Source organism: Ctenocephalides felis, unplaced genomic scaffold (genome assembly GCF_003426905.1).
Source record: "Ctenocephalides felis isolate EL2017-DRISC unplaced genomic scaffold, ASM342690v1 CF-g0.4_SCAFFOLD_01604, whole genome shotgun sequence".
NCBI classification, from domain to species: Eukaryota; Metazoa; Arthropoda; class Insecta; order Siphonaptera; family Pulicidae; genus Ctenocephalides; species Ctenocephalides felis.
Genome location: NW_020537758.1, coordinates 24,820,536 through 24,840,158, shown reverse-complemented (window position 1 = coordinate 24,840,158; position 19,623 = coordinate 24,820,536). Strand labels below are relative to the sequence as shown.

General features: G+C 28.5%; 2 protein-coding genes across 2 annotated transcripts in view; both read left to right on the top strand.

Annotated features, from left to right (window-relative positions):
• The window catches only part of LOC113373551, a 56,378-nt gene that overhangs the window by 17,091 nt on the left and 19,664 nt on the right, over positions 1-19,623 (top strand). The window lies entirely within an intron of this gene.
• LOC113372556 (zinc finger protein 330 homolog) lies at positions 10,635-12,290 on the top strand. The gene is made up of 5 exons (XM_026612902.1): positions 10,635-10,852; positions 11,005-11,387; positions 11,713-11,877; positions 11,939-12,031; positions 12,112-12,290. The coding sequence occupies exons 1-5, from the start codon at positions 10,713-10,715 to the stop codon at positions 12,285-12,287; spliced, it is 957 nt and encodes a 318-aa protein (XP_026468687.1). The 5' UTR covers positions 10,635-10,712; the 3' UTR covers positions 12,288-12,290.

Sequence of the window (19,623 nt, the reverse complement as noted above, 5' to 3'; positions counted from 1 at the left end):
ATTAAATGTTTCCTGATAAGTTTTATGTAAATATTTTTAAAGATTATGAATAATAAGGAAATATTAAACTGGTTGCAGTATACGCTTAATTCCCTGTTATTTTTGAAATTCAATGTATACTTATGACATCAATTATCTCATTTTTTGTTAGTTGAATTATAATTTATATTTCAAAATTTAATTTTGTATCTAGCAATAAGTGCCTTTAAACGGATCTGTCGGTTGGTAGACCATATTTTTACATTTTTAATAGTTTATACACGTTTTTAATTTATATAATCAACAATATTTTATTTATTGCAAATATGTATGTATGTATTTTAATTCAGGAACAATCAGGTAATCGACTTCCGAGCACTTTTTGTGAATTGCCAGGAAAGGAGAAATGTTAGTGAAAGTAGTCGGACTTTTGCCAACTATTTGTTTCTTTTATTTTTGAATAACGGGACGAGAACATTGTAAATTTTTATTCTAAATATTAAACGTCAATATTGAAATCAATTCATACTAAATTGTACAGAAAAGCGACGGGTTTTTCATAGGTAAAATAAATGTAGAGTGGGTAATAGTCGTTTGCAAGATAATCAAGATTCAAAATTTAGGTGAGAAATAATTTTACATAGATACATGTAGGTACATGAATTTTATGTCTTATTGTTTTTAGGTTTTAAGTATTCACTTCTCAAATTTCCAGATGAAACGTCTGTAAAAATTTCTTTTTGTAAAATTTTGTATTTTTGAATTTTTTAAATTTTCTAATTATTATGCTTAGTCTATTTACTATTGCTGTCATAATATTGAAAGAACAATATTTTATACAATATTATTTACTCGTTGTACTGTTTTAACTATTTTGCTTTTAGCATAATAATTTGATCTGAATCTAATTCCAATAATTCGATTATATTTCCATTCTGTTATAAAACCACGCAAACCTATTTTAACCTCTATTTGTCTTATTTTCATAAATTGTTTTAAAATATGTAGAGACGCAGAAGAACAAATTTAATCAATCAATAAAGAAAATAAAAGTAGTCAAACTAATTTAAATGTATCTAACAAATGCAATTGCATTCATTTTTCCAGTGATCTTGAGCGTTATATTAAATTGTGAGTTGGGTAATAAATAAATAATATTGACTGTTTTATATTTTTCTTAATAATTATTCACTTTCATTGGTCATTCGTGGCTTTTGCGTGTCAGAGAATATAAAATTAGAAAAATTATATATATATACATACAAATAAATGTATAATTTTTAACTTTCTTACATTTTGAACTTTTTTAAATTCCTTGTTTTAAGTTTTTTTAAATTTGATGTCCTAATATGTTAACCAATAATTCAAATTACTAAGATTTTAGAACTTAGAAGTTACGAATAACAGACGTTGTTTTAACCAAAATTTCGGTTTTTCTGTTCAATAATATAAATAATAAAGTAGAGTTTAATATTTAACCAAATAGATTTGGATTAAAATTATTAATAACGTATACGTATTTACCTGATTGAATTTATAATGTATAAATAAAATTATAACTAGCTGTAAGTGGAATTCTGTCTTGAGGCAATTATGGCATCGTGCCTTAAGGCAAATTGCTGGAACTTCCCGCACCGTAACGAAATGTTCGAAGAATACTGAATGTTTTCAAATAGATTATTATAAATATTGTAACATTGTGTAATATTTATAAGAATTATATAAACCGAATTGCAGAGTTGAAATTATTTGTAAAGTATATTAGAACTATAGTCAGAATTAAAAATAAAATCTGAAATATTTTCGATATACAAAATACTAAAAAAAAAAAAAAAAAAAAAAAAAAAAAAAAAAAATTGGAACAAAATTTTTTTTTTCAAAATCAATTATTTTGTTAAGACTAGCGGAAAGTTCTTTGAATCATTTAAATCGGACGCTTAGTTCTCTCAAAAACTGCCATTTTTTACATATTTAGCTCCGTATCTTCGAAATGGCTGGGCCTGCCTTTGCCAAAAAGTAATAAACACTTCTCCCAATCATTACTAATTGAATGTTTTTTAGATCATTCAAATCGGATACTCCGTTCGCTTAAAAATTCGATTTCTATTTTCTGCACTCTTTGCTCCGTATCTCCGAAACGGCTGGACCTGCCTTTGCCAAAAACTAATCAGCTCTTTTTCCAATCACTAGGAATCGAATGTTTTTTGAACCATTCAAATCGGTTGATCCGTGCGCCCTAAAACGTGACTGGAAATTTGTATCCACACATACATACACACACACACACACACACACACACACACACATCCATTTTTTCTGAGGTATGCCAAAACGTTCAGAAACCTTCAAAACGTCGAGAAATGTAAAAATTTTCAATTCCGATTTTCGGCCCATTACAATAACTTACCCTACGGGAAGTTAAAAACAGTTTCAATTGTAAAACAAAATATAATAAATAAGAAAAAGCGAGAATCAGTATAGTATCGACTATATGCTAGGAACGTGTTTCGACTTCCAGGTAGTTATAAACATTTTAAATGTTGAAGAAGCATGTATACATATTTCTAAAAATTACTATAATTTATATATATGGAGGCAATTACCTTGTGTTGAGGGAAATGCGATCTCCTGTAATCTGCATCATTGTGTATAATTCGATATGCATTGCTCGAGTTACCGACGAACTCTCAAGAACCAACTCCTTTCGATGGAGAAAGCTCGAGATAGTTTACTACGTGATCTTCGACATTTTGATCGAATCATATAATACCAGACTATATCGATTTCACTCGATCAACTTTTTTTTACTTCTTGTGGACAAATATTCGTTTTATCGTTATTAATAAATCAAGCATCGATCAGAAGTCGCAGCTTAGAACACTATATTTGATATCATTTTGATAACTAGAGATTCAAAACTTGTTTCCCAAAAAATCGAGAGTATTTTTCATAGTGTTGAATTTGACCGAATGAATGAATAATGAATGATGAAAATAATCAATCATATTTAATGAATAAATGTATTTATTCAATCAGGAAATACGCATAAATTATTTGTAGTTTAAATTCAAATCTAACTCTCCTTTATTTTTGGTTAAAAAGATGAACTGTTATTGGTAATGGTAATACATAAGTTCTAGAATATTAATAATATGTCTATACGTTAACATTAGTGCTTAAATATAAAAAATTTAAATAAAGAGAATTCAAATATTAAAAAGTTCAATATATTTTGTAAAACTTCAATTAAACAATAAGAATTGTAGTAAAAATAATAATTGTATAGATATTGAACATTATAAAACACTGCAAATAATTTATTTATTTACTTATTATATATGAAAATCAATTATCAAATTTAATAATATATTATTCATATATAGATAAATATAAATACATGCTTTTATCTAAATCTTTAGATATATGTATATAGTTTATGTATATGTATATAAAATTAAAATTATTTTCTGTAAAATGATATTGACATGTAATAATGACATATTACAAAGAAAATACATAAAATAAATAATTTTTCTGTTACATCTTTTTAATAAAGTCCTTCATAGATATTTAAGAACTTCAGATATTTTATAAAGTACTATTTTATAAGTTTTGACATTTGATTTGCTGCATCTCACTGTAAATCGCTAGTAATGAAAAATTGAATTTGCATTTTCATTTCAAAGAGAAAATTATATAAATGTTGTATATAGGAAGTAAAAAAATGAACAAAGTTTATCAATTGAAAGAAAGATGTAGGAAAATCTATTCAAACTTCAGAATGTAAGTTAGAATTAATTACAAATACTTCCAGAATTCTAATCCGTTTTTGATCAAGTTTGCAAACAAAGCAATTAATTTGCAATTGATAACCATGAAATAATAACCAATAAATAATCAATTACAGAAACAATTTGAATATAATATATTTCACAACTGAAATATTACTATTATGGAAAAAGAAAAGCTGATATTGTTTACGAGTACGAGGTGTGTATTTCTGTTCGATTGATTGTATTTAGGGCTTTTAGTTATAAGGGAATGCTTTTTACAAACGCGACGGGGGTTTCGGTCGGAAAATTATATATCGGTTTTGTGGCAGAATTTCATCCATGGTGTATTGATAGTAAATTCTATTTCAGGCTTCTATATCGAGATATAAAAATTAACGATTATACTAAATAAGAAAAATACTAAATATTGACATATTGAATATCAATGAGTACATATTCTTTAATGAGTACATTCTTCAATGAGTACATAATTTTATTGCTATTTTATTAATTTAAATTTTTTATGGTTTTAAATGAGTATAACTTTCAACCTTGTGCAAGAATTTTGAGCTTGACTGGTGGTCAAATAGACTTTAATATGATGAACTTGATGTATTTAATGTTCGAATGCTTTTTTTCAGCTCTTTTTTTTCAGAAGCGAAATTCGTGCAGCTACTATGATTATTATAAAATTACTATCATTTTAATATAATAACTATGAATAAGCTTGACAAGAGCCTGAAATAATATCTATTATTATTGATTACGGCTTGCTTATGAATAAAAAAATAAATAAATAAATTCTAATTTTTGTGCAGAACACTTCATATTTCCTATAAAATGCAATATTATAATTGATTATCTACCAAATAAGTACAAAACTAATATACGTTCAATATTTTAATGTATCTATTATTAAAAATATTACCGAGGTATACAAAAATTTTACTCATATATTTCCATCTCATATATTTCCAATTGGAATCTGCTTGGAATAGAATTAAATTTTGGTGACTTACGTGTAGAGATGGGATTTTAAAATTCTACCCAGTGGTAGTCATAATTTTCTCCTAATAACAAGAATTTGTTACTAAAAGTTATAGTTACGTAACAAAATAGAGTGACTTTGACGATTTTGTTCAGCAGATTTTCAATATGTATATAATGTATACAATGGATCTATTAAAATTTTATTCATTTCCATCCTAACAATTGTATCACAATCGAAAAATCGTATAAATATGTAATTTTTTTATTCATTTCGTTCATAATTTCAGCTAAAAATTTCTAAACTTTTGTGAATTGGCCTGTTAGTCTTTTCTCGCCGATATCATATATTCATGATACGTAAATTGAGAGGTTGCCAATTAAATCGCCTAATTTGTTCTTCCGATATTCAGAATGTTATACGAGATACCATTTCTCACGTACCCAACAACCCCAGCGGAATTAATAAAGCAGCAGAGCGACTGACTTATGGTGTCGGAATCCAGTCGTATAAATTGGTGTCAAAGAAAAATATGGGAATGTAAGTTGTAATATATAATAAGGCGTAATGCCATAAACGAACATGTAAAAATGTTGAATGTTTGGTAACAAATGGAGAAATACTGCAAAGAGCGGGAAAAAGAAGTCAAGTACAGTTTTAAGGATCTAGAAAATCCACCTTTCACCAGCTTCACGCAGAAGAGGTTCAGTTTTAAGGAGCACAACTAGTCAAATCGAATTTTCAATTTTTCCATATTTCGATAGGTTATACCTTTAAACATACCAAAATTTTAAATCGATATCTTGTATAGTTTTTGAGTTACAGCCATTTAAAGAGTATATATATAGTATATAGTATAACGATCATTTAATCTTTAAACGCGTTTTTCTCGAAACAGCATTTTCCGAATTTGCTGCAGCGATTACTCAAAAAAAAATGATCCGATCACTATCAATTTTTTTTTACATGTTCTATATATAGTTCTCTGTAAAATGAACTATCGATTTTTTTATCGGATCAAAAATTGAATTTTGGCAGTCCAAAAACGACCAAAATTTTGGGTAAAATTCGATTTTTTTTAAAAAAATTCCGTCATTTTGTCAATTTTTGATTTTTTTCTTTATCGTAGTTCATTTTACAGACAATATTATCTAGTTTAACGAGAATTTTTTTTTAAAATATTTCATCCACGTAGAAGGCCGGAATAACTGCAGCAGTGATGGGCCTTTTTTTGTCGAGCCGTTGGAGATCGACGATAACTTATTTATCGTCATATTTAATATATTCTAATAATTTCTCTTTAATATATATTTAATTTTTTTCTTCTTTTAACTTTACTATGTATTCTTAAAACATGTATAAATATATTCCTAAAATTTTGAAATGATTGATAAAGTAGTTTTTTAATATAAATTCCCAAAAATCACCTTTTCTTAGACGGTTACACTAGTTGTGCCCCTTAATATTGACGACTTATGAGAAAAGAGAAAATGCAGAAACTTGATAAAGTGAACTATAAAGCTTTTGGACTACAAATCTGCATTCGAGCCACAGCACCCCAACAATCTTTGAGAAATTGCATTATATTTCCAAGGCAAGTTTCCCTAAGAAGTGATACAGGACAGAGAACATGTGACTATTTCCACCCCCTATGAGTTTTTCTATTAGTGTTTTAATCTATGATAGAGTTTTGAAAATGCGTAGGTTTTCGTATCGCACAAATAAGTTCACTAATTAAATGATCGAATGCGTCGAGTGGGTGTAACTGTGTCAATTGTGATTTCCAGCTGAGCTTAGCGCCATCCACGCTGTGCGGGGCTTTTATTGTTTCTCCGTAGCCTTCGTAGCGGACTGACAGGAGCAATATATAATAGGGGGCCCTATCCTCGGATTGAAAGTGTTCACTGTATTTCTAACTTTGCAGCTTACGATGAATTTAAATTTATTTCTAGGCAGGAATAGGCTAGTTAAAATAAATTAGGCGCATTTTTGTCGATTATGTAAATTACCCAGGTGTACATAGACGGATATATTACCAGTATGTATTGCAGATTTCTAGTTGCAATAATAATAAATAGTATTTTGAAACGTAATTTTCATATTAAATAAATAAATAAATAAATTAAATAATTTTCCAAATCAAAGTTTAGAATTGGTCTTTTCATAAGTTTTGGGTTGTTCATCTTTATTTACAAGTGTCTTCAAACCACAAAAAAGCAATTCAAATTGTATTTTCTGTACTAAAACCACAACTACTATTACATTCTTTCGGTCATTTTTCCGTGGGTACAGAAATTAACGGTTTCTTGTAGTTTTCTTTTAATTGCTCTATTTTTTATCAAAATAATGCCGTTTTGTTATATTAAATTGGGATTCCAAATAGTTCAGTGGTTTTAGAGCTAAGCACTTAGAATCACGGGTTTGGTCTCGGACAACCTGATGCCAAGCAGTAGTGACATCGGTTTTTACTTGAAAATTAGCTGGTAATACATTATCAAGTGGAATCAATGTTTCGGGTATTGCTGCAATATCCCAATTAGAAGGCAACCGTTGTTCTGCCTTTTAATAACGTTCAATTTTAAAAATAAATACTATATTTCAGAAATCATCATTGCTTTCTAACAAAGACGTTCTTGGAACTCCCAATTAAAAATAAAAACTCAATAAAAAAATATTCATTTATTGACTGAAAAGTGATGAAAAATTATTACTGATGATGATTACTGAAATGATTATTAGAAAATAGGGGTTTTCTGTATAGCTGCTATTGAGCTTCAAGGCAAATTGCTGGAACTTTCCGTACCGTAATTAATCAGTCAACGAATATTATTGAATAATCAATAAAAAATACTAAATGATTAATAAGACTTTTTTAACTTTTATTATTCGTACTTTATAGACAAAATATAAGAGCTTATAAATTAGATAGCGATGTTGAAATGCAGCTTAATATTATGCAATAGTTTTGATGCTCTAAAACAACAAAAACAATTATATTATACTTTGACTTTAAAATACGATGCATTCATTTGGATTATTTCCTCTAAATTATACTTTCAATGTAGACTGTGTCTTTGTGACCGTTTCGTGGATAATAGGGAAATGCCGATAATGGGGATTGCCGGCTGTCCATCGCCTGCAAATGTTTTCGATATTGTAATCTTGTAACTATTGCGACGTTGAATGGAATTTTGTTTGTTTTGTTTTGGTCGGAAAACATGTTCAGATTTTCATCTGCCAATATTCATTTAGATTTTTACGTAACGTTCACTTACATAAAGAAAATTGAGTTATTGTTTCAAATCATGTCTGTTCAAAAATATTTGTTAAATGTTTTCATAAAAGCTATGATTTTTATTCTAAAACAAAATAAAACAAATACAAAATAGAGCCGATATAAATTTTGACTGTTAATGGGAAAAAACTAGCAATTGAAAGATAAATACATTAATAACTAAACAAATTAAAAATTCAATCGAATATAAAAGTTTTTAAAGTTGGTTTACAATTGTTAATCGATTGAAAAAAATCGTATATGACGGATTATATAATTTTGCCTTCAGCAAATAACCATCATTTTCATTCAATATTTGATTTCATAAAAAAAATCTACTGAAAAATAGTCTATTATTGACTAAACATACAGATCGATGTCCCTGATATGAAATATTGCAATAAAGTGCTTGGCAAATAAACGAAATAATCAAACGTGGAAGTGACGCTTACCAATTATTTTCTATAGAAATAGAAGTGTAATGTAGTATAATAAAAAAGCAGTAAATTATCGTATTCCTCTCTTCTAGTTATATAATTGAGATCACGTAATGCGCTAATTTAATAGTAAATTATATTGAATTTTTTTCCACAGAAATCGCAAATGATTTTTTTTATATTATGATAGTAATATTAATAGATTGATTGTATTTTCAAAGTTGTGGTACAAATATTTATATAACTAACTCTTCAGGCTGCTTAAAGACTAACTTTACTTATTTTTATTTATATGCATTGTCGTGTGATAAATCCTTATAATTTTATAAATCAATAAAGACGTAGCTATTTACAGAGATATTCCAATATTGCAATATTAAAAAATTACATTCAACTTTAAAAAACGTACTTATTTAGCTGAATATTAAATTAATTATATTGGCATTGGCATTAAATGTTCCTCATAATATTAATGGAAGCAGATTTTTCATATTATAATATAATGTTTGAAATTTGAAATAAATCTATAGTACCTACCCGTATATAGATGGGTTGAATTCAAAAATTATTGACCAATTTTTTTTTAATCATATTCTGCATATTATGAATGCCATCAAAAGACCTTTTGATATTATATTAAGAAGTATTATCACAATAGCTCATAGGACTCTCAAGTTCTGATTGTAGAGTATGTATTGTTTTATCAAAATCAGTATATTAGAATCAGAAATAACATAGAGCCTTAAAAAAAAATTTTAATATTGTAACATTTTCGACCATTTAATTTTCGATCATGTAAGGGTAGTAAATTGAAAAGTTTCATTATAAAATGAAGCAGCTTTACAGCTTCGTGCTTTAGTAGATCGCTTTCTTATTTTTAGTGAATTTTCAGGACATTTTGAAACGGCCAGCATTTCACTTTACAAATATCAAAGCAAAAATATAGTAGGGATATTAAATTGGTGTATATTTTCACAAGAGGTTGAAGAACTAACGGAAAAGTAATTCTTAGAGCTTAATTAATTAGTCTCAATTTTTAGAATTGCATGCATCGAAATACGAATTGAAATTGGAAGAAGACAATTTTATTTAACTTTAGATTTGGTAATCATCAGCTTATAGCAAATAATATGTCATAAGAGTAAATTAAAAAGATGTTCTCCAAATTATGGTAAAAAATGTTGCATGTTTGAAGACTCTATATTTATATAGATAATCACAATATCAATTCTGAAAACCTACACATATCGCTAGGAAAACATGATCACACAGCGTGTGATTAAGTTTCCTAGTGAGTCGCTTACACATGCATACTGTATGGCTATGTGCCTCAGAAATATAACATTTGCACAATACTATTGACTTTTTCCCTTGTGGGAAAACTCGCGGACGAGGGCGACTCCGGCAACGTCATTTGGACTAGCTTTATTTTGTGAGAGACATCACATGTCAACAACTAGAGATCAATTTTTCAGCCTATGGGTCGGGATAAGAAATCATGATAACATATATAAAAAAATAGGTTGCTTTTACGTATGGTTCTTATATGTTCAAAAAAGATAAGTTTCAATTATTATAACTTTTTTCATTTACTGTACTAGAGATTATCAATATATATTATTGGTGCCTTGCACATTTCACTTACCCTTCTTTTTTCCTGGTTTATTCACACTTTATTTCTATAAATCCTGCTTGTGTCAAATGGTGTCCTGTGCCCAGACTTTCAATTCCCATGTTTTCTTCTTTAGTTTATCTATTTCTTCATTTTCACTTGGAAAACTTTATGAAGAAGGCTCAAAAAAACACAACGTACATAACGTAAATACTTTGTAATAAAATAAGAGCAATAATCTCCTGTTCAATGTGTAGCAAACAAACAACAATTGATAAATAAACCAAACCAAATTAAGTTGTATAATGAAGTTTTCAACAATAAACGTGCTGAAGTTTGAGCAAATGGCTAGGCTAATAATAATAAAATTTGTAAGAAATATATAAAGTGTTGATTATAGGTAACTTTATTATATATACACTGAATTTTTATTCTTTATTTTTTATGTTTAAACTCGTTATATCATTATTTTTAAATTTTAACGTTAATGCGTTGAATTTTTTTTTTCCTTTGCGGTTTTGTTACGTTGGTAGCTTGGCCTCTCTCTTACCGCAGTTCGCATCGCACAAACTTATACGTCAAATCGAACCACATATGTCATTTCACTGTTCTTTAATTTGTGAATAAGTGAATAAAAAATAGTGTAAAAATGCCGAAAAAGAAAACTGGACAAAGAAAAAAGGCGGAGAAGCAAAAGCTCCGTCAAAAAGAAATTCGTATGGCTAAAGATAATATGGACTTAGCTAAATTTCCATGCAATGCCCCCATGGAATGCGAGAAGTGCCAGAGGTTAGGTTTTGTTTAGAAGTATTATATTATATATTTATTTTATTGTCTATATAGTATTTAATAGAATAATGTATAGCTCCTAGCTAATTTATGCAAATATTTTCATGTATTTTTCATTTTGTTAGATAAATAATTGTTTATATGTCTTTTAGAAAACAAAAATCTAGAGCGTTTTGTTATTTTTGCCAGAGCGTGCAACGTTTACCAATTTGCGCTCAATGTGGCAAAGTTAAATGTATGTTAAAAACTGGAGATTGTGTTATTCGCCATGCTGGCGTTTTTACAACAGGTCTTGGTATGGTTGGAGCTATTTGCGACTTTTGTGAAGCTTGGGTTTGCCATGGCCGAAAATGTTTACAGACACATGCTTGCTCTTGTCCATTACAAGATGCTGTTTGTATTGAATGTGAACGCAGTGTATGGGATCATGGTGGACGAATGTTTCGTTGCTCATTTTGTTCCAACTTCTTATGTGAGGATGATCAATTTGAACACCAGGCCTCTTGTCAAGTATTAGAATCGGAGAACTTTAAATGTTGGTATCATTAGTTACATTAGGTTTCTATTGGAACATGATTAACACAATCGTATGGAAATTCTTTCCGTTTTCGCATTAGTCAATATCTCAAGTTTATATATATATTATATCCATAATATATAACGAAAAATAATCTTCTAATTTAGAAGAAATAGATTATAGAATCTATTTCTGTTGCAGTATTTACATTTGTTTTGATGTATACATAATAATTTTACCCTTAATTCAAAATTATTATTATTGTTTGATCATGGTTCAATGGTTCCATAATTTGTTACCTGTATGCATTGTCACATTTCTATAATATTGTCATGATTTTTAGGTCAATCATGCAATCGTTTAGGTCAATATTCTTGTTTGCGTTGCAAAACGTGTTATTGTGATGATCACGTGAAACGCAAAGGTTTCAAATATGATAAAAATAAACCAATTCCATGTCCTAAGTGCAATTATGATACTTCACAGACTAAAGATCTTAGCATGTCGAGTAAGTATATTTATATTCATATATCAATGATTTTAAATGGTATATTAATCATTTTATGTAGCTCGTAGTCATAAATTTGGTCGGCAAGGCCAAGCTGGACCTGAAGATGATGAGGATTATAGTTATGGATATTATAGTGGAACTACTAATGAAAGTAAGTGTGAAAATGCACAGGCATCTGTTCAAGTATCGTAATAAACAGAAATACAGTAAGATAAAATTAACCATTTTTAGGTGGTTATGCTCCAGTAGAGTGTTACGGATATTCTGGTTATTCAGCTCAAGATGATGAAGATGAAGAGGGATCAGATGAAGATGAGGATTATGAAGAAACAGAATCAGAAGAGGAATCCTGTGATGAAAAGACTGAAGAAGAAAATAAAGAAGATAGTACTTCTAAATCAAAGTAGCTTCCACAACATGTTTGAATTAAAATAACTAAATAAATAATATAAATTGTGATGAATATATTTTAAATATAAACTTTTATATTATATTATACAGATTTTACTTTATTTTATTACACTGAATCATTACTCTTCACACTGAATTGATTACGATATTCCATTTTTAGTGTGTGATGATGTTTCATAACTAGTTCGAAGATTAAGTTAGTTTGAAAGTATGCTGAAAAATAATTGTTCCGCGACGGTATATCAAAGCCGATAAATTGCGCAAAGTGAAAGTTCTTATATAAATTATTTGATGTGAGTCATGCAAATATGTTACTAGTGCGCGTTAATTACGACCATCATACATGAAGCTTATAATTTTATTTCCTACCGTTTATATGTGCTCCACTCGCACGCGTACTGTTTTATTGCGGTGATTTGCGCATATTTTCTTTAATTCATCACGGTGAGAGGATAGAAATAGATAGGGAAATTAATCATCATTAACTTCGTTCATGTTGCAAATTGAATATTGGAGGTTTGCATTACTTTCGCGGTGGTCGAGACTAAACAAATGATTTAACCGCTATTTTTCAAGAATAAATAAATACCTTTGAGTATCAATTGCGTTCAATTAAATAGATTTATCGTTCGGGTGCTGATTTCCTCAGTAACTTCATAAAATTATTTTATAAGGGAAGCTTTTCTCAGATTGGAAAGTCTACATATGGAAATTTAGACAAATAACAAACAGTACATAGTATGAAGTTTCTTGAACAATTGTTTTTAGAATTAAAGCATATGAATCATACGTTTTCAAGGTTTAACATAAATCGTGAAATTATTCTGTAAACAATGGAACAACGTTTATGCATGGTCTATGTGATGTTGCAAATATGTAGGTGAAAATCGACCGAGTTTTTTTTATTTGGAAACATGAGATGAATAAACCTATCAAGGAGATAATTAGAATGAAGAAATGTTGAAAATATTCCTCAGCTGTACTTCCTAGTTTGTTTTTTTTTGTCAAAACCAAGATCGTTCTTTATTTCTGAATACTAATTCATAAGATTCGCGCATTCAATAGTTCAATATTTTTTAATTAAGACTTTGCTGTTATATGATATCCCACAAAAAAATTAAATTATGGAATATATTATGTTAACATGAATAAAATTCGAAAATCACCATAGATCTCGCTAAATCGCAAAGTCTTCTCGTTCTTGAGCGAATGCTTATTGTTAGAGTAGGGAGATGTAACTGTTCCCAAGAAAGATATGCGTCGTTTCTTATTTTGTTTCTTATATACGATATGCTGTTTTATATCTATTTTGAAACAGCTGCGTAGCGCCTTTTCCTTTCACTTTCACCTGTTGTTAACCGTTAGCTGAGACTTGAATTTTTTATGGTTTGATATATTTTGTGGTATTTATTTTGGATTGTTATTTTGTGGTATTATTTAGTATACAGCAATATCTGTTTTTCAACATATATCTCAAACAGTAATTGTACGTTTTCCAATATTGGAGCAAATAAATTTGTGTCGATTTTACGTTCTATTATTATTATAAATAAATAAAGCAAATTTATTTCAATCAATTATGATTTGGCAATATAATAATCTTTATACACTCACGGTAAAAAAAGATTATATACAATAACTTAATATAATAATTCATTTTATTAAAATAATACAGTGGACATTTCTTAAATTGTGCAAAATAAATAAATGAAAATAATTTTCATCCAAGGACCAAGCTATATTGTAGACTATGATATTTACCATATCGTTTCCAGTTTTATATGCAAAATGTATATAATACAATATTAAATTACTGAACGTTCTTATGCGAGTACATATGCAAATTTGTGGTATTCGATGAAACTTCGGTAAATTTTCATACTCGGATGCATGAAATCGCAGGAGTGTCTAGTATCATATAAATAAAATTATAACGTAAACTAATAAAAATATGTTAACATAACATATTCCATTTTTTGTTTATTTTTTGTCAGTGAATTTATTTCTGTCTATCAATAGAGATAGCTGCGCTTATGAAATTTGTATTTGCCTAAGGTATCAGGATTGGGTATAAGACCGTATTATCTTTTTGTAATTCGAATATTTTGAAGATATTTTTATGTAAGATCGAAAAACTTTTATCCATTAGTTTATTGGCAACTCTCTTTCATCATAGGTCATCCACCACTACAAGTCGTTTTCCCCGTATGGTGCATGTATAAACACATATGAAATATCTTCTCTCGATTTGATCTGGCTCGGCTCTCTGCTGATATAATTGCTTGCCGAGGTTAGCAATTGTTCTTCTATTATTATTATATTGTGCATAGTAGACAGTCGAGCTCAAGAAAAGTGAAATTGCAAGCAAATACACCAATGGTGAAGGTTGAAATGGTTTAAGAGCCATACAATGTAACTGTAGATTTGGCTCGAACTTGTTCTGGCGAGCGTATCTTATTTTTCAAGTACAATTTTTAAGAACTTTTATTTTTGCACGTGCTTCCCTATTAGGATTAACATCCTCAATTAAGCTCAATTTTACTGAGAATGGGACTTTTTCAAATCTTTCTCTACTAGCATGTGATGAAAATGGATAATTGGAACTTCGAGGAAATGGATACTAATGGTAGCTCATAATTTTTTACAAGTTTGGCATATTGAGTATAAAAAATTAAGATATATGGATTATATATACTTTGTATTTTATAATGTGAGTGCCTTTAAGGATCTCTTAGTATATATCTATATTTCATTTTGCACCAGTCCCTTCACATGCATTTAATATATGCATGCCATATATTGTAAGTAACTATGCTCTTGTATATATGCCCCTGGCTACATAAATATGGATAAATAATATACCATGTATTCATTATAAATTACATCTACTAAAAGTTTAATGTTAATGTTAGTGTTACAAATTATAATGCTTTGCGGAATGTGAAATTGTTTTATGTGGGGTAAATTCTAACATCTTAAGAAATGGTGAAAAGCTTATTTTGGTAATTGATGCCATTAGTATATAAATGATTTATATCATATATAAATTGTGTTAAATAAGTTCCAACATCCTTAGGCTTACTATCACCATAAAAAATACCTATAGGAAAAGGATTTATTTTACAATTTTTTAAAAATATGGCTCCTAATATAGGCCAAAACTGTTTGGAGGTACTTTTATGTAATGGAAGACCATCAATATTAATTATTAACTCTATATGATTATTTACAAAAGTATCATTTGGCATTGTTTCCAGAACATTGATAATATTTTTTTCAATGCCAAAATGTACGTATTGTCCCTCAGTTTCACGAATACTCATCATCTTTGATATTGGTATATGTTGGGGTGTTTTCAATAAAGTTTTAGCTGATGATGGCAAGTCATTTAACCCATATTTTTTCAAAATTGGCAACAAATGATTTAGTTGTTGATGATTCACCTTGAAATTAATAGCCCATGATCGAATTTCGTCAACTATGTTTTGCCTGATAGGATTTGGCTCATCATCAAGTCGAATATTTGGCATATTAGGTAGATTTGGCTCATCATAAAATAAAATATCATTATTACTGTCCGAAAAGTCACTATTAACACTGCTATCACTGTTATCACGGCTATCACTGCTTTCATATATTAAGTCTGTGTAAATTGCAGATTTTTCTAATGCACCTGTTTCTAAATTTGATGCATTACAAATGGGTTTAGTGGCAGAATTGCAACCAAGAAGGTCATTCGTAAGTTTAGAACTATCTTTTCCAAACGATAGCATAGCGTCTCTATGCCTCTTGATAGCCATTGATTTAGCAAACCTCGATTTACGATTCATATTGAAATATGATTGAAGAATATATATATATGTATATATATATATATTATGTAATATAAAATATAAATAAAGAAATATAACCTCAAATAGCTCACTAATAAGTTGACAAGAAATATAACCTCAAATAGCTCACTAATAAGTTGACACTTCTATTGGCAAAGCCCGCGCTTGTGATGTTATATTCTAAGAACCTCTAAAAATCATATAAAACGCATATATTGTTACTCTCATATAAAACTTATATTTAGCAATATGAATAAACCATGTAAAACTCATATTCAGTTTCTCATACATATCCCGCATTCAGCAATATGGAAAAATCATATGTAAAACATATCATATATCGCTCATATTCGTTTCACATTTAGCAATATGGAAAATTCATGTGAATCTAATATGAATCGTCTCATATTCAGCTCATATTAATCGCACCTTTTGAACGTGGGCTCAACATTATTTAACATAAGCTACGCTTCAAATATTTAGCTTGCATTAAAATCATCTCCAGCTCAGATGTATTTCTACTGGGGTTGCTTTAATGCAAATTCAGAACATCTAGGCTATTTCGAATGTCATCTCTTTAACTGTTTTCTGGGTTATAAAGATTCACGATGATATATATTATGATGTAAAATCTCATCGCGTAGGATGAGTGATAAAAAATATGAATATTCATGAATTTTATTACTTGTTTTGCATTTGGAGTGAATAGCTGGAATTATCATGTCGTTTACTTTCAATTTTGATGAAATATAATCAATATATAAATAAATTTGGAGAAGGAATAATTTGTATTGATTACTGGATTCAAATGTGTTACTGGTAGCAGGGATAAAAAAAAGAATTGCTCTGGAATAAAATCATTTTATTTTACTTTTTATTAAATTTAAATTTATTTTAATATATTCAAGTCTGTGAGATTTACAGAAGTATTTATTTCGCATTTTACAAGTTAATTAATTATGTTTAAATACATAATTTTATTAAAGAATTTATACGCATTTTATAATGAAACTGCGTGTGATACCTTTCATTTGTGATTTTTTTAGAAATGTCTTGTATATCGACTTGAAATTGAGGTCATATAATTATACAGCGGCTTACCTGTATAATGTTACCAGGAACATATGAATTGGCCATTAAAACAGGTCAGCTGACATGAATTATTATAGATTACTACTCATAATAATGAGTTTGTATTAGATTTTTGAAATGAATTGACATCTTGACTAACGATTTTCTAATACTGATAGATTTGAGCAATTAACTATTATTTAAGAGTCGGCCTTAGGGCAACCGATATCTGTAACGACTAATATAAATTGTTTCTCATTTGCAAAACGAATTGCAATCAATTAGTTCAAAAGCAATATGCATTGTATCGTGTTGCTGCGAATATTTGGATTAAATAAATTTATTCCATGCCAAAAAAATAATGCTAATTATCGTCGTTCTATTTGTAGTACGTCAATGTTATTTTTATAATTTATATTTTGGTATTAAGCATAATCAAGAGGCCATTTTGGTTTTTGTCTTTTGTTTAGATCCGCAGGATGCGCTTTACAGTCCGATTTGAGTGTATATTTCTAAAAGTGATTGCTTTATTCCGCAATTTGCACAGATATATTCATATTTTAATACCTTAAATGATGTTTTCGAAATCCCAATCTATTTGAGGCTCCTTTATTTCTATTGTCGCAAGAGCGGCAGCTTTGCATTACAAATGTCGTTGATTGAGGTGTCGTTTACTATGAAATGTCGCATTTACTCATTTTGCTTTATTACCTTAACGCCTTCCAAGTTTGGAATTCGTTTTAGTCTTCCGACAAATAAATAAGAATGATTTCATAAATTATTTCTCATAGAAAGGATTATTTTGATGTCGCAATGCCGAAGCGTAATAACACCTGTTGCTCATGGGATGCAAATTTAATCTTTATTAAGATTCATGGTGTTTAAACACTTAATATTAAAATTCATGTGGCTAATGGCTGTTGATTTATGTGTATATTCAAATTGATTTTTTAAAATCAAAGAGCACAATCAAAAATGTTATGTTTAATATTTAATATATTTATGGTATCAAAATCTTTCCAACAAAGAGAGATACATAGTGATAAGTAATGTACTTGGTGCAACCACAAAAACTGGAAAGACATTCGAATCCAACAATAGGAGACATCAGGACATACATGAATCCAATCAGAAAGTAGCAAAATACATTGAAGAATCTGAGAAGAATTAATTGAATTTGAAAATAGTCGTTTAGAGAGTCTTTTAACCGTCTATTGCAACTTATGTCTTGCGGCTTTGCAAGGTCGCTGCGCCGTTTCTCATTTCACCCGCAAGTAAGGCCGTCCTTCCATTCGTTCGCGATTGGATTCGGAGTGAAACACATTCTAGATTTTATTTACCTCACCTACAAGTGACTTACAACTTACATCTTATTTATTCATTGATGTTCTTGTGCAATTATGCCATATTATTAATTAACGTATTAAGTATATTAATGCTACCATATCCGATGGTTATGTCTATATTACTAATAAGTAAAGTATCAATGCAAAAAAAAACATTTTTAACGTAAAATTTGGTGGCCATTTGATATTTGTACTAAACCGTAAAGGTACAAATCGATACATAAGTACTTGTAAACAGTTATTATTCGTGAAATTAAAAAGAATGACACGAATACTTTCATCTCATATAAATTTATTTAAAAACATTTTAAAAAATTATTTAAATCAATATTTTCTATTATTAGAATAAAAAGCCATCACTAATATTATAATCTTTAAAGAGAAAGCAAACGAAAGATTAATTATAAGCATTGTGTATTACAAAGCACATTAATTATAGTACATATTATAAATGGGAAAGTAGGAATATTCAAATTTGATTTCGTATTTTAGTAATTTGAATTGATTGATAGATATTGTAAGTAATTTTTCGAAACACATATTTTTGTTTATAAATATATTAACATTAGATGTATATAATTTAAAATTATAAAATATTTACTAGCAATTTTTCAATCGTTTAATATATATTAAATAATATTTATCAATTTTATAGCATTTGGATTTTCGGTGATTCAATGTGCAATAAGTATTATAAACTCATAATTAAACACACTAAAAAAATACTATACATGCACATATTCTCTGTGTACGAGTAGTTATTTATTAAGTTATTTAATACATCATTTGGTTCATTAATCAAAATTACATATAATTTTCTGCTATAATCTCGTGCTATTAGCTTTGCTCGATGATCTAATGATGTTTGATCATCATCTATTCATATTTTGTTTTCTATTACTAGGCATGGGGTTTAAATATATAACATTTCAGTTACTAACGACAGTTTTCCAATTTATTAATTAATTTACTAATAGAAGATATCAATTCCCATGTACTGATTTAAACATAAGCTAATGCTCATTGCAATTAATTACTCTAGATCAACTTCTGGTCAAAGGCACAACTTTAATCAATACTAT

Bases quoted from the DNA above. Each gene is read 5' to 3' on its own strand.
- LOC113372556 (XM_026612902.1), top strand. From the start codon at position 10,713: ATGCCGAAAAAGAAAACTGGACAAAGAAAAAAGGCGGAGAAGCAAAAG. The intron at 10,853-11,004 runs GTTAGGTTTTGT...TATGTCTTTTAG, and splicing joins GAATGCGAGAAGTGCCAGAG to AAAACAAAAATCTAGAGCGT. The intron at 11,388-11,712 runs GTTGGTATCATT...CATGATTTTTAG, and splicing joins AGAATCGGAGAACTTTAAAT to GTCAATCATGCAATCGTTTA.